The 14,620-nt window shown below is 46.6% G+C and overlaps 1 protein-coding gene across 3 annotated transcripts in view; it reads left to right on the forward strand.

Annotated features, from left to right (window-relative positions):
• Positions 1–14,620, forward strand: part of PANX1 (pannexin 1) — a 46,132-nt gene that overhangs the window by 14,208 nt on the left and 17,304 nt on the right. The window contains exon 2 of one of the 3 annotated variants that reach the window (XM_077867502.1): positions 427–579. The exons of 1 other annotated variant lie outside the window; for it this stretch is intronic. In XM_077867502.1, the coding sequence (XP_077723628.1) occupies positions 519–579 (61 nt within the window). In that variant the 5' untranslated portion in view covers positions 427–518. Of the gene's footprint in view, positions 1–426; positions 580–9,910; positions 10,010–14,620 lie in introns of those variants that run through there. One more of the 3 variants, XM_077867503.1, reaches the window with a different exon arrangement.

Raw genomic sequence — 14,620 nt, forward strand, 5'->3', positions numbered from 1 at the left:
GCAGTGTTCTAGGGACTGCTCATTCTTTCCAGCCCATTTACTGGTGCCTTGTGGCCTTGGGTATTTGATCTTAGGGAGACCATCAGGCCTCAGCTGGTTATCATTGCCTTATGAAATCTCCCCCAACCCCAATCTATCCTGTTTCTTTTTATTTGTTTTAAGCTGAAAGTTAAAAAGAAAAAAAAAAAGATCCTTTCCCTCTGTTCCCTATTTAAGTTTGGTCAGTGAGCAGAACTAGCAAATACCTTTTGGGAAATGTTAAGATGTCTTTCAGAAAGTTCTTTCTTCTAAATGTTAACATCTGTTGCATGTTTGATGATTGTGTTGTGTAAGGGTCCTTAGAGTTTCAAAAAGCACAGAGAGAGTTCTATTCCCTCATTTGGGGAGGCTCACCTCTCCTCTGACCAGGCTTTCTTTTCAAAACAGAAAATGATGCCTGTTAAGTGAGATAATACATGGAAAACAGCCTGGTACCTGGCTTGTGTTTCGTACATGCTGCTTGACGCTGAAGCCGGTGCATGTTAAGCATCTGCAATCTGGAGGTGTTCTGCAATATCATGATAAACCAGCATAGCCAAGGTGAGCACTTCTCTCCGGCTCTCACTCATGCCCAGGCCCTACTCAGAGGACTGTAGGAGGCTCAGCTCCAGAGGAGGAGCCTGGATGGCAGGACCTCACTAGCCTCCTGTCCCTTCCCCTGGGTCCCTTAGAGGAAAGAGCCTGGTGATCTTGCGATTCTTCTTCTTAATGAGGCATCATTCCTTTTAAGTCTCTCTGAACTCACTGAGCCTTATGCCTTCAGTTTTCTTTTCTGCACACAGTGGAGTGAATACCGAAACAGGAAAGTGATGCTCTGTTAAAGAACTGAAGGAATGCCTGTATAGCTTAATGGCAAGGAACAGCTGCATGGCGCATGTGTGCCCAAAAGGCATCTGGCCCCAGAATCAGTCTGAGCCCTTGCAACATGAGGACAGTGGACTCAAATTAGTTATTGGGTGCCCTCCAGGACCCTTCTGATTCTTGATTCTGGTGCTGTGGTTCCTGCCCCACCTTAGGGTCATTACTCTTTTTCACATCTTGTTTCCATTAAGTCGTGTTCTTGTCCTTTTGGCCCATCCCTGAGCACTGCCCCTGGGAGCTTGCAGCCTGGCCGGGGGGATGGCCTCCCAGTAACTGCCGCATGCTGGCTATGAGAAGTGTTTTGGAACAGGTGCCCTGGTGGGGAGCCTCCCCATTAGGGATGGCTTGATGAGGAGAGGCGCTGGACTGAGTTACCCATCAGCTTGTGCGGAGCCTCTTAGGGGAGGACAGACATGGTTTTATTTCTGGGGAAAAGGGAACAGGATCAGTATTACTGGGGCCTGTGGAACAGGGGGAGGAGTGATTGGTGTAAGATGAGAGAGGCAGGTAGGGCCTGGTGGTCATGGAGCAACTGTGGCATTTGGATTTTAGTGTTGATCCAGAGCAGTCAGAGGGCTTTTAGCGGTACGGGGCATCATCAGATACGAATTTTAAAACCTTGCCCCAGGTACACCGTGAGAATGGACTGCAGCTGTAGAGACACTAGTTAGGGGCTATTGCAGTTGAATTTGGACTGATGATCTCTGTGCACTTGGAGATCAAGGATTGTCACAGGTGTCTTGGACTCTGCCATGGTACATTGTATGGGACAGTTTTTGTTTTTTTTTTAAGATTTTATTTATTCATGAGAGACATAGAGAAGCAGAGACACAGGCAGAGGGAGAAGCAGTCTGCCTGCAGGGAGCCTGATATGGGACTCGATCCTCGGACCCTGGGATCACTATCTGAGCCAAAGCCAGATGCTCAGCCACTGAGCCACCCACGTGCCCAGGATATCTTATAAAAGTTTAGTGGGGGCGCTGTGAGCACGCGGGGGCTCGCCAGCCTCTCCCGGGATGTTAGAGCTGATCTGGGAAGGCCCCGAGCTGGTCCCATTCAGTGGCTTTCTGCTCTGGGGCTTCATGGTCACTTGAAGCCTGGCCTGGCATGGGCGGTGAGGAAGGAGTGGGCCAGAGCTGGTGTGGAAGCCTGGTCCTAGGTAGCCAGCAATTGGTGCTCATCACCTGGTGGAGCAGGAAGCCCTGTCTGCTATGGGCCTGTGAAAAGCTGCAGCTCTGGGAGGGCCTGGCCCAGGCCCCCGGGGGTGGGGGCAGTGGAAGGTTGGCGTCCTGAAGGGGAATGACACTTGTGCCTGCCCTTACTGCCTGCCTTCCTCTGCTGTCTTTAGGACCAGTGTTAACAGCTCCTGGGTGTGCATATGTAAACATACACATTTACATTTTTTGATGAGGCTTTACTTTTTTAGAGCATTTTTAGGTTCACAGCAAAACTGAGGGGAAGTACAGAGATCTGCTCTATACTCCCTGCCCCAACACATGCATAGCCTTCCCCGTTATCAATATCCCCTGCAAGAGTCGTACATTGTGTGGACTTGGGAAAAATGTGAACAACATGTGTCCATCATTATGGTATCATGCAGAACATTCTCACTACCCTAAAAATCCTCTGTGCTCTATTTTCCCACGCCCTACCCCCCAACCCCTGGCAACCACTGATCATTTACTGTCTGTTAGTTTTGCCTTTTCCAGTGTCATAGAGTTGGAACCATACAAGTTTATAGCCTGTTGGCTTCTTTCAGTTAGTCATATATATTTATGTTTCCTCCATGTCTTTTCATGGCTTGATAGTTCATTGCCTTTTGGTGCTGAGTGTCCCATTATCCCATTGTACCACAGTTTATCCATTTCCCTTTTGAAGGACACCTTGGTTACTTCCAAGTTGTTTTTTTTTTTTTTTAAGATTTTATTTATTTATTCATGAGAGACACAGAGAGAGAGAGAGAAGCAGAGACATAGGCAGAGGGAGAAGCAGGCTCCATGCAAGGAGCCCGGCGTGGGACTTGATCCTGGGATTCCAGGATCACGCCCTGGGCTGAAGGCAGGTGCCAAACTGCTGAGCCATCCAGGGATCCCTACTTCCAAGTTTTGACAGTTATAAGTAAAGCTGCCGTAAATATCCATGCATAGTTTTTGTGTAGACCTGGGTTTTCTTTTGGGCTAATACTAAGCACAATTGCTGGATCGTGTGTAAAATATGCTTCGTTTTATAAGATACTGTCTTCTGAGTATCTCTGTGTGTGCTTTCCCAGTTACAATGGACGAGCGTTCCTGTTGCTCCACATCCTTGCTAACATTTGGTATTGCTAGTGTTCCAGATTTTGGCCACTCCAGGAGGCATACACTGGTACCCTGTTTTAATTCGCCTGTCTCTGAGGACATACGATGTGGAGACCCTTTTCATATGCTCATTTTCCATCTGTGTATCTTCTTTAGTGAAGTGTCTGTTAAACTCCTTGGCCCATTTTTAATTCAGTTGTTTGTTTCCTAACTATTGAGTTTTAAGAGTTCCTTGTGTATTTTGGGTAACACTTCTCTACCAGATGAAGCTGCCATAGACTGACATTGCCTGTGTGCTACGTCCTCTGAGCACAGTGTTTGTTAAGCAGCAACCCTTCTGGACAGTTACATGTTTTTCACTTTTAAGAGACTGTGGGATAGTTAAGATGTGAGTTTTGGGGGCACCTGGGTGGCTCAGTTGGTTAAGTGTCTGCCTTCAGCTCAGGTCATGATCCTGGGGTCCTGGGAGCCAGCCCCACGGTGGCTCCTTGCTCAGTGGGGAGTCTGCTTCTCCTTCTGCCTCTGTCACTCCACCCCATTTGTGCTTTCTGTATCATTCACTCTCCTCTCCCAAATGAATGAATGAATGAATGAATGAATGAATGAAAAAAAGGAAGAAAAGAAAGAAAGAAAGAAAGAAAGAAAGAAAGAAAGAAAGAAAGAAAGAAAGAAAGAAAGAAAGAAAAGAAAGGAAGAAAGAGAAGTGAGTTTGGGAACCAGACTGCCTGGGTTCAATCCTGGCAGATGACCCATCCACTGTGAGACCTCGGCTGGAAAGCGGCTCTGATTCCAAAACCTGTGTACTCGGCCCTTCACCTGCCTTGTGAGTGAGGAGCAGCAAGGCAGGCTCACACCCCAGCACAGAAGTTGGTCGTTTATGCTGGGGCTTGGGCCCTGCTGCTGTGGGATCGTCCTCCCCACTGCTTGCATCCCTGCTGGGGAGGCCACCTGCTCTGTAACAGTCATGGCCAGTCCCTCCCAGCCCAGCACTTCGGCCTCTGTGGGTCATCAGAACCATGGCTGTGTGGATGACAGCCCTGAGGACATTAAAACACAGCTCCCCCACCCCATCCTGCCAACCCTTCCCTGCCAGCACCATAGAGTCAAGTCTGCAAGGATGGCCCTTACCTGACCCCCAGCTGGACTCTGTGTTCCAGAGTGGTCTGCTCCCCTTCATAACCATCTGTGAACTTGGAAGACTCCAGGTGTTTGCTTGTGCCGGGTCCCTAGCCTGGGTCCTCCTCCCTTCAGATAGAAATACCTGCCATGGCTTAGCCATTATCTTTATGCAGGTTGTTTTGTCTCTTATCATTAGCGGTTCTTAGTCTTGGCCTCCCTCACTGGACTGTAAGCTGTCGGAGGACAGGGATCATGCCGCCTTTAGCTTTGAATCCCCTGTGTGTCCTACATGGCACTATGTACACAGTAGATGCTCAGTGACTCCTTGGGTTGAGCTCAGCACTATTGAATTCTGGGTACCTTAGGGAGAACATCTCTTTTCTGTTGCCCCATAGTAGATACATGAAGAAGAGAGCACTTGGGGAGGGCAAAGGTCCTTGGCTCTCTCTGACATTCTGCTGGCACAGAGGCTCTGTGCCATTAAATACCCAGCTCAGATGAACTTGGATGTCTCTCTTCTTTTCTGAGGTTTCTTGAGAAAAGAGCATTTACCCCAAAACCCGTGATGGTCTACTCAGAATGCCTTTGTATTTGCAAAGAAGTCTCATGACTGATTATCTAAATAATAGTAACAGTTGTAAGTTCTTTTCGTTTTGTTGGAGTCACTAATCTCTGATTCATTACCAGATTGAGACACTCAAGGCCTTCTCCTACACAGTAGGGTTCCTTTGTTGCCAGAACCCAAAGCTAGCTTTTAAAAGCCATCATTGAGGGAGAGATTATGCAAAAGGACTCAACAATGTTGGGTCTAGTCTCAGGCTGTGGCCCCATTACATCTAAGATCCCAGTTATCCATGGCAGGCTTTCATGGTGCAGATGTTTGAGAGCCACAGAAGATAATGACAAACGAGTAAACCAGTGAGTACAGGTGAAATTCAGATCATTCTAAGTGCACTAAAGAAAGTCATACAGGATGTGACAAAGGAAACTGTCTCTCTGTCTCCAGCGCTTGCCTTGGTGCCTGCTGCATAGAAATAAAAATGGGAGCTACTGTTTATTGAGTTCTTACTGTGTGCTGGTGCTATAGCAGGCATTTCCTTTGATCTTTTTTTTTTTTTTTAAGAATTTATTTATTTATTCGTGAGAGACACAGAGAGAAAAAGAGATAGAGGCAGAGACAGCCCGATGTGGGACGTGATCCCGGGACTCCAGGATCACGCCCTGGGCCAAAGGCAGGCACTAAACCACTGAGCCACCCAGGTGTCCCTTCCTTTGATCTTTATAGGAGTTCTGTGAGGTTTTGCAGATGAGAAAAATAAGGTACACGGAGGTTAAGGGACTTGTTAGTAAAAGAGAAAACCCAGTGGCTATTCAGCATAATGAGATGTTTGTTAAAAGCAATATTCAGGAATAAAGAGGCCAGAGCCCTGTTTTATAGATGTACCTAATTTGCTCCTTGAAGCTCACAGGCCTTCCCTCTATCTAATTGGACTGTCAAGTGGTCCCATGCAGATTAGACCCCTGTGTCAGTGAAGGCTGGCTAGACAGTAGCTTTCTTTTAACCCTTTTCGACTTAAAAGTGTCTCTGACATTGCTCGTGGCCTTTAAATGACCTGTTCATTCGACATTTTTCTTAGGCTGACCTCATGCCCCTTGACATCCTTTTTTGGGCAGAATCCTTATGTTCATTTTGAAATGGTGCCTCGTTTCCCCACCACACTCTTACAATGCAGAAGTCAAGACCACGTTTCCTTTGGTAGAGGTGCGGCAAGTCTGGCACTGCCACAAGAACCTATTCTGTCTCTCAAATCTCCTATTCCCCCTATGACACTTCAGAAGATACAGTTTATCTGATCTGTCCCTTCCCTTGTGTGGGTCCAGCCTCCATCATTACTGAGTAAAGCCCATGCCTGCAATCGCCTTCACCTTGCCAACAATCTTATTCTGCACAGAACAGCAGTAAGTGTTTGGGGGTAGGTCTTCACGCACCAGCTGTTGACCACATGGGGCTGCTCTGGTTGGCTCTGGTTGGCTCTGGTTTTTGATGACACTTTCTTATGAACTCAGGCCTGGAGCGTGGGCCCAGGCTTCTGGGAAGATTGAGGCTGGCCATTTCCTGCAGGTTCTTGTGTCATTGGCTGGCCTGGCATTGCCCGCAGCACCTGTTCTTCTCCACTCCTCCCTGCCCTGCCTCCATCTTCTCTCCTCCCTGGTCACTCATTCCCAGGTTGTCATCACATTGGACAAAGAGCAGGGCCACACACTTAGGATTGTGTCACACCTATGCCCGGTATTGACTGTCTGACATTGGAAGTTACCCTGAGCCTTATTTCTGCATCTGACAAATGGAACTAAGTGATAACCAGTCCATAGGCTCTTTCATTGAATTGAACAAGAGCATTTAATTCCTATTTAATCATAGTATTTAATAAATGACTCCCATTCTCCTTTAGTAGGCGATTCTGTGATGGGAAGAGCTTCTGTGTGATGGGTACACAGGGGAATACCAGCATAATGGGGGAGTCACACTGGTTCTTAAGCCTTGGAGTATACACGATGCCCATTTGCCACAGGCTCTTCTTTTTGGCTCCATTTGGCCATGTGTCATGTTTTAGAAATGCCTCCAGGCAGGTCTCTCTAGTCCTTGTGCATTTTGCTTTTTATCCTTGGGTGCCTTCCTTATACACCCCTTCATCACACTAGTGTGTTTTTATCAGGATTGGTGCTGTTTGGTTAATACTCTTGGTACAGATTTTGTGTGATTTTGCCAAGGACAACTATTCTTTTTTTAACACATAAGTGGCATCCCAGCAGAGGTGTTTGTGCCCAGACTGGGCTAGGACCTAGTGGTAACAGAAGAGACTGGAAGCCAATGTGTGCTGTGACTGGTTCTTCATACCATCTCTCACCTACACGATGGCGATAGACTCTTGACCTGTGTCTGCTTCTATTCTTGACTCTGGATGGGCAATTACTGACACAGCGTCCAGAGTAAACCTTTTAAAATGAAAATCAGAAAATGTATTTGCTTTAAAGATTCTGAAATTATTCTGTGTGAGTTTTCGGGTTGAGAAAATGAGTAATTATGTTGGTATATTTGGTATCTAGAGGGTCTCTCTGTAAAAGATAAAAGATACAAATATGGACTGGGGGAAGGCCATGGTGTTAAATTGGAATTTGAATATTCAGCATAAGCTCTCTCTCTCTTTCTCTCTCTCTCTCTCTCTCTCTCTCTCTCCCCCTCTCTCCCTCTCCCTCCCTCCCTCCCTCTCTCTCCTTCCGTCCCTCTCTCTCTCTCTCTCTCACACACACACACACACACACACACACCTCACTGATTTCCTTGCTGTGTCTGCTGAAGGCAGCTAAGAGCAATGGCATCCCAGTAGCAATGAGCACATCCAGCATCCCTAGGTTTAGACATTTTCTTACCCACTAAAAGGAACCAAGGGCTCCCTGAAGAAATGGCCAGTGGGAGGGCTGGGGCAGGGAACGTATAAGAGGAACCCAGAACATCTTGGGCCATGATGTGCAGAGTGCTCAGAAATGAAGGGGAATGTGTCAAAGGACATGGGAGCTGGTTTGAAACAGTTTGAGCATCAAAATGGGTAACAGCGACAGCTTGTAAAGTTTTGAAAAAAGACTATATGAGTCCATATTGATACTGAAAAATGTAAATTGGAGGAAGAGGAAGTTCCTCTTTGTAGTATAATGGTGACTAACAAACACAGAGGGAAGGATAAGGTTGGAAAACTATTTGCAACCCCAGCAGAAGTGTCTGATTTACCACGGGGTGAAAACTTTGCTGGGGAATGGGATACGTCCACAGTCAGAGATTTCCACTCAGACAAATTATTTCTCAGGGAAAAAGGCATTTTTACGGCACAGCCCTGACAACAGCTTAACCAAGAAACGGTCATATGTGACATCACTTGCCCTGAAGGAAACTGATGTTTGGTGCCTCCTGAGGTGTCCTGCAGAGGCCCTATACCCATTTGTGGGAGTCCTGCCTGCAGTGCAGAACCTGGTCAGAGCATGCAGTCAGATGAACATAAATCAAGAGGCATCACACAAAACAGAGGACCTGTGTTCTTCACCCCTGTTAAGGTCGCAGATGACAGAGAAAGGCTATGGAACCCTTCCAGGGTAAGACAACTAAAGACACGTGACATCTGAATGCATGGTGTCTGGTGTGGGATTGGATCCTGAGAGGAGGGGGAGAAAGTTTCTGTAAAGGAGAGTTAGGAAAATCCAAATACAGATAGCAGTATTGCATCTTAAAAAAATTGATAATTGTACTGAGTCATATATGAATGTTTTGTCCTTAGAAGATATATACTTCTGAGAAAAAGCGTCATGACCTTTGCAACTTACTCTCAAGCTGATCAGGAAGAAAAAGAAATTATGTATTATGTATACATGTATAGAGAGGACAGGTGGCAAAATGTTGACAGTAGTTGAGTATTTGTGATTTCACTATTATGTTCTTTTTTTTTTCAAATACTGATACTATATTTTATGCATGTTTATGGATTTTACGGAATTCTTCCAGTTGTGTTGAGCTGTAACTGACATATGATGTTGTATAAATATAAGGTATACCATGTAATGATTTGACAGATGCATATATTGTAAAATGATTACCACAGTAAGTTTAGCTAACATCTAGCACCTCACATAGTCTTTTATTTTGTGATGAGAACTTTTAAGATCTGTTTGCTTATTAGCAGCTTTTAAGTGTACAAATACAGTATTGTAGTTTTAACTATAATCACTGTGCTATTACACCCCCAGAACTTCTTTCCTTATACCTGGAAGTATGTACCCTTTGACCACCATCACCCATTTCCTGTACCCCACCCCCATATTCCACCTCTGGCAACTACCAAACTGTTCTCCATTTCTAGGAGTTTGGTTTTACTAGATAAAACATTTAAGTGAGATCATATAAGATTTGTCTTTCTCTCTCTGACTTATTTTACTCATCATAATGTCCTCAAAGTCCATCCATGTGGCAAATGGCAGGATTTCCTTCCTTTTTTTGGCTGACCATCATTGCAGTATTCCTGTAATTTCTCTGTAGGTCTGAAAAAAATCCAAGTAAAATGCTCATTTTTTTTTAAAAAAAGAGGTAAATACAACAAAATATTGCTTTAAACTCCAGGGTGTCTCTTATCTTATTTTCTGTAATTTTCTGTGTATTTGAGTTAATCAATCTCAGATGTTAAAAGTAATCTAATATTTAAATACATTGAGTACTATTTTGCCTCTTTCCTAGAACACTGAGTTCTTTTCATGCCTTTTTTTGCCCTGGTACCCAGGTCATGAGAATTTTATTCACTGGACAATCATCAGGTTTTACCCTGGGTTTACACAAGCTCCTCTTTCCTGTGGTGTAGACTTTCAAGGTTCCTCACCACAGAAAAGAAACTGCTCAGACTACTACTTAGTTCTCCAGTCTGTTCTTTTGGGTAGGGCTGACTCCATGGTTCCGTGCAGGCAGGGTCTGATTCCAGCTTCCTTTTCTCTTCTGCTCTTGCATTTAGCAAGCTTAATCTGTTGTGTTGCTTATGCCATCAGTGCTTCCCTGAATGAAAGGAGCCTCGTAGGTTCCATCTGAGGCTCGCCAGCTTGGTTGTGTGTACCCTTTGACTGTGCAGTCTGCTGGTCACCCATCCTGGACCACATGGTCGGTAGGTACAGGCTGTTATTCCTGTCCATTTAGTGAGAGCGTTGTGCACCGATGGGGCCTTTTCTAATTTGTTAGGCCTCGAAGGGGAAAACCATTCATTCTGCTCTATAGAGCCGGGATAGGTAGCGAAGTACCTGAGGACTTGGAACTCAGTTACAAGAAAACACTTGATTAGCCCTGGTTGGGTTCTCTTTAAAAGCCAGGGCAGGGGGGCAGCCAGGGGGGCTCAGCGGTTTAACGCTGCCTTCAGCCCAGGGCGTGATCCTGGAGACCCAGGATCGAGTCCCGCATCAGGCTCCCTGCATGGAGCCTGCTTCTCCCTCTGCCTGTGTCTCTGCCTATCTCTCTCTCTCTCTCTCTCTGTCTTATTCATAAATAAATAAAATCTTAAAAAAAAAAAAAAGCCGGGGACGGGGGTTGCCTGGGTGTCTCAGTTGGTTAGGTGTCTGACTCTTGATTTTGGCTCAGGTCATAGTCTTGAGGTTGTGAGATCAAGCCCCACGTCAGACATGGAGGCTGTTTGGGATTCCCTCTCTCCCTCTTCCTCTGTCCCTCCCACCCCACCTCCCTCTCTAAGAAAGGAAAAATTCGGGTTTGGGTGTGGAAAACAGAGACCTGATGAGTCAATTTGATTTAAGGGGAAACAAAACTGTTGTTTCAACTCAGTGCCTTTTTTTTTCTTGTCAGTGTGGGCTATAGACATTCTTGCATTTTCCCACTGGTTTGAAACATGTTTGCACCTGGGGGTCAGTGCCTTCAAATGAAGGCCTAGTAGCCCATTTGGGACTTCCAGAATGCATTTACTTGCTGTGTGAGGCTTTGGGTTGATGTATCCTGGAAAGACGAAAGGGGAGAAATTTGGTTCTTTTTAAGAAAGAGATCTAGTTCTAAGATTCTAAGGCTCAGGCTAAGGCCAGGAGGATGGATGGGGAGATGTCTGTGGTGTGGGTCCCTCACTTAGCTGGTGCCACGCGTCCATGGGGCACATGAACACACATTCCCTCCACACGATCTTTCACTGCATCTGGCCAGACACATCAGAGTAAAGCCCGCAGCAGCCTCTGGACTCTCAGCAAGTCGAAAGTTGTGGGGTTCTTTGTTCCTGGTGTAAACCTGAAACTCCTTTCTTGCTTTCTGCACAGTTGTGAAAGACAGTTCATATCTCACTAAAGCTACTCCCTAGAAATCAGAGTGCTCATTCAGCCATCACACAACACAGAGGAGTGGGAAGAGTGTGGGAATGTGGCTGGAGGGTCGCTGTGGGTCAGCAGGGAGCTCTGTTTCCTCAACTATCTAATGGGATGGTGCTATCTTACCAGGATGCTTGAACATTGAGACAGTACTTATGATAGTTGTTCAAAACATTTAAAGCACCCGACAAGTGTTACTTATTTGATACAGGGTTCTATATGCAGTTGAGAGAGCCAGAAAGACTGTGTGTGTGTGTGTGTGTGTGTGTGTGTGTGTGTGTGTGTGTTCGTGTATATGTGTGTCTACCCTGTTGGTGGAGTTGCGATAAGATACACAAGCATGTTTATACAGCGTAGTTGAAGGTGATGATGCGCATGTCTCTGATGGAGCTCAGTAGGGAGGAAGCTTCATGGCTTTGAAAGATGGACCATGGCAGTAAACAGTGTAGATGGGACATTGACTTAACAAGCAAGTGTCAGACATAGCCCCCCCTCCCCCCCCAGAGGTACTAGTGTGAGGAAAGACACAGATTTTAGGAACAGATCGGGCCTGGGCAAGCCATAGCATTGATTGGGCTGGATTGGAGCATCGGTTTGGGTTTATACTGTGGGCAGTAGGAACCAGCAAAAAAATGTTGAGCCAAGGAAGTGTGAAGACTAGAACTGGGCTTTTAGGAAGAATAATCTGGTGAATAGTTTCAAACAGCCAGAGGAGGGAGAAACTGGAAGCTTTCCTTACTGGAAGGCCACTAGGAAAATATATAAAGCACCTTACATATTTCCCAATATTATTTTGAAGACTGAATGAGGTAGAAGTTATGGAAGTACATTTGGAGAGAGGAGTCAGGACCATCCAGGTCCCGAGCATCCTAGGCTCCCAGCAGCAGCTGAGCACCCTGGCAGGTGTGCCTGGAAGCCAGGATGGGATGGGCTGTTCCCAGGGGGCAGAGGCACTGGGCTGCACAACCCACCCAGCTCATGGCAGTCTCCTCCCCTACCACCACCCTCATGCTTTGCCCTTCTCAGTACCACCACCTTTCACTTTGGCTCTCGCTGCTGCCTGGCTCTTGACTTCCTTTGTTTCTCATTGCAGGCCTGGGACTACACCTCAGGGCTTGATCTGTTTCCTTTCCAGGATTTGGCCTTGACTTCCCAGAAAGCTCTGCCCCTCCTTGTCACTTGGAATCACTTGTTCAAACCGCCTCCTTTCCGACAGAGCCCTGGCTCCCAGGACCTCCCCAGTGTGCCCTCGCTGGAGTGACTGGCCCAGAGTGTTTTTAAGAGATCAAGAGATTAAAATTCTGCTGTTACCAGTTACTAGCTTGGCTAGGAATTAGCTTTGGGTTCATCCAGGGTAAAAGGAAAATAAGATACATTTCTCCCTCCCTCTCTGATTGGGTTGTGAGGTTTAAATGAGGCAGTGATTTAAGGACTGCTTAGTGTCCTGTGAATATTGGTTGTCTGATGTCTTTTCTTCTGACCTTCCATTCCAGATGAAGAACACTTACTCCTGAGCTCAGCGCATCCTCATTTTCCGTCTCTCTAGACTCAGTTATATTTCTTTCTTCCCCTTTTGCAGAAACTGTGGTGTAAAAAGTTTAATTATTTATGCTCTGGCAGTTTCCACCAGTGCCTTGGAAGAGATTTGGGAGGTCCCAAGATAGGACATGCCCCACCTCTTCCTATAGAAAGAATGTTAGTACGTGTTGGCTGTGTGGTACTGCCAGGACTATACCAAGAGATGCCTGGGCCAGACAGATTTTCATGAAATCCTAGTAGCAGTGTCCATTTTCATGAGAAAGTATTTGGACAGATGTTGCCAAGTAAGCAGCTCACCAGAAACCATCCATCTATGACCTGGGCCTGGCTTCCTCCCGTGTGTCTGCCGCTCGCTCAGTAAGCCTTGGTGGGTGGGACTGCCTAGGCAGCACTTAGCAAAGTCATGCTAACTCCAGAGCTTTGTGGCCTGAGTCCTGTGACCCTGTGTTGTTCCGACTAGTCTATTTTTTAAAAAATGCAAGAACCCAAGTTTAACATGTGAGCATTGAAAGGTCCTTGAAACCTGTGACCTACCCCCAACTCATGTTTGAGCCATTCCTAGCTGGCAAGAACTTACCGTATCATAGGACACTTTCTGATGATATGGGACTTTTCAGTGATCTCTCTCTTTTTTTTTTTTTTAAGATTTTACTTATTTGTGCATGAGAGACACACAGAAAGAGGCAGGAACACAGGTAGAGGGAGAAGCAGGCTCCCTGTGGGGAGCCTGATGCGGGCCTGGATCATGACCTGAGCCGAAGGCAGATGCTCAACCACTGAGCCACCCAGGTGCCCCTCAGTGATCTCTTCTAAGGGCTCCTGCCAAGGAGTCCTTTCTTGATATCTGTGGGCGTAGAAGTACCTGATGAAGGGGGGGTGGTGCTCCGGGCCCATTGTACCTCCTCCACTGCAAGAATCTGCTCCCTGGAAAACCTCCATTACTACCCTCTCCTACCACAAGTAAAAAGCCCCACCCCCTCCCCAAGGGAGGTTACCCTTTGGGACTTTTTTTTTGCCCCAGGGATGAGGGAAGCCTACCCCAGTGGCTTCCTACCATCCTTTCCCCTCTTTGTAGGGTGGACATGCCCCTGCTCTGTAAAGCAATAATGGAGCCTGCTAGTTCACAGAGAAGGATGTAATACTTCCTGAGCAACTGCCGGGAACCAGGCAGTGTACAGAGAATGCAGGCATTAATGCCATTGTCCGTTTGGAGAGCCTTGGGTTCAGAAAGTGAAGTGACCTGAGGTCACCCAGCTATGAGCAGCAGGCTTGGGTGGCAATAAGAACCAGCATCAGAGCACGAGCACTTAGCACCTGCTAGGCTGTGCGGGGTGTGGAAGGCAGTGTGGCTGCTCTGGGCCTGAGCCTCTGGTTACTGTGCCTGCATACGTAGGCACATGGTCCCCCATGTTTCCCGCCACCTCACCCTAAACCCATCCCCTGTCTGCAGGTCTACACTATCCTGCTGGGGCTGTGCTCTCACCTATGCCACCTTTTTTCTTGGAAGAGACAAAAAAACAATTTGCCATCCCATGATCTATCACCCAAAGGTTCCTTTGGCCTTCCTTGGTCAGGCTAAAAGTCCTGACTTCTCTGTTCTGAAGGACCTCTCCTGTAGTCCAGTTTTCTGATCAGCCCTTCTCCTCCTCCCCCTGCTCCATAACCCTCCCTTGTCTCAGTCCTCACCCAATTCAGGTGGCCCTGTACATGTCTCCCTGCTATACTTTTGGCTTTGGATCTTTTCCTGCCCACTTTTTCTTTTTATGGTGGTTGCACTTCTTTCCAGAGCTTACCCCAGCTGAGCCCAAGCTGCTGTCATGACCACTGTCGACCAAAAATGTCTTAAATTCTCAGTCTGAATATGATGCTGGGCACTGGGCTTT

This window comes from Canis aureus, chromosome 23 (genome assembly GCF_053574225.1).
Source record: "Canis aureus isolate CA01 chromosome 23, VMU_Caureus_v.1.0, whole genome shotgun sequence".
Classification (NCBI taxonomy): domain Eukaryota; kingdom Metazoa; phylum Chordata; class Mammalia; order Carnivora; family Canidae; genus Canis; species Canis aureus.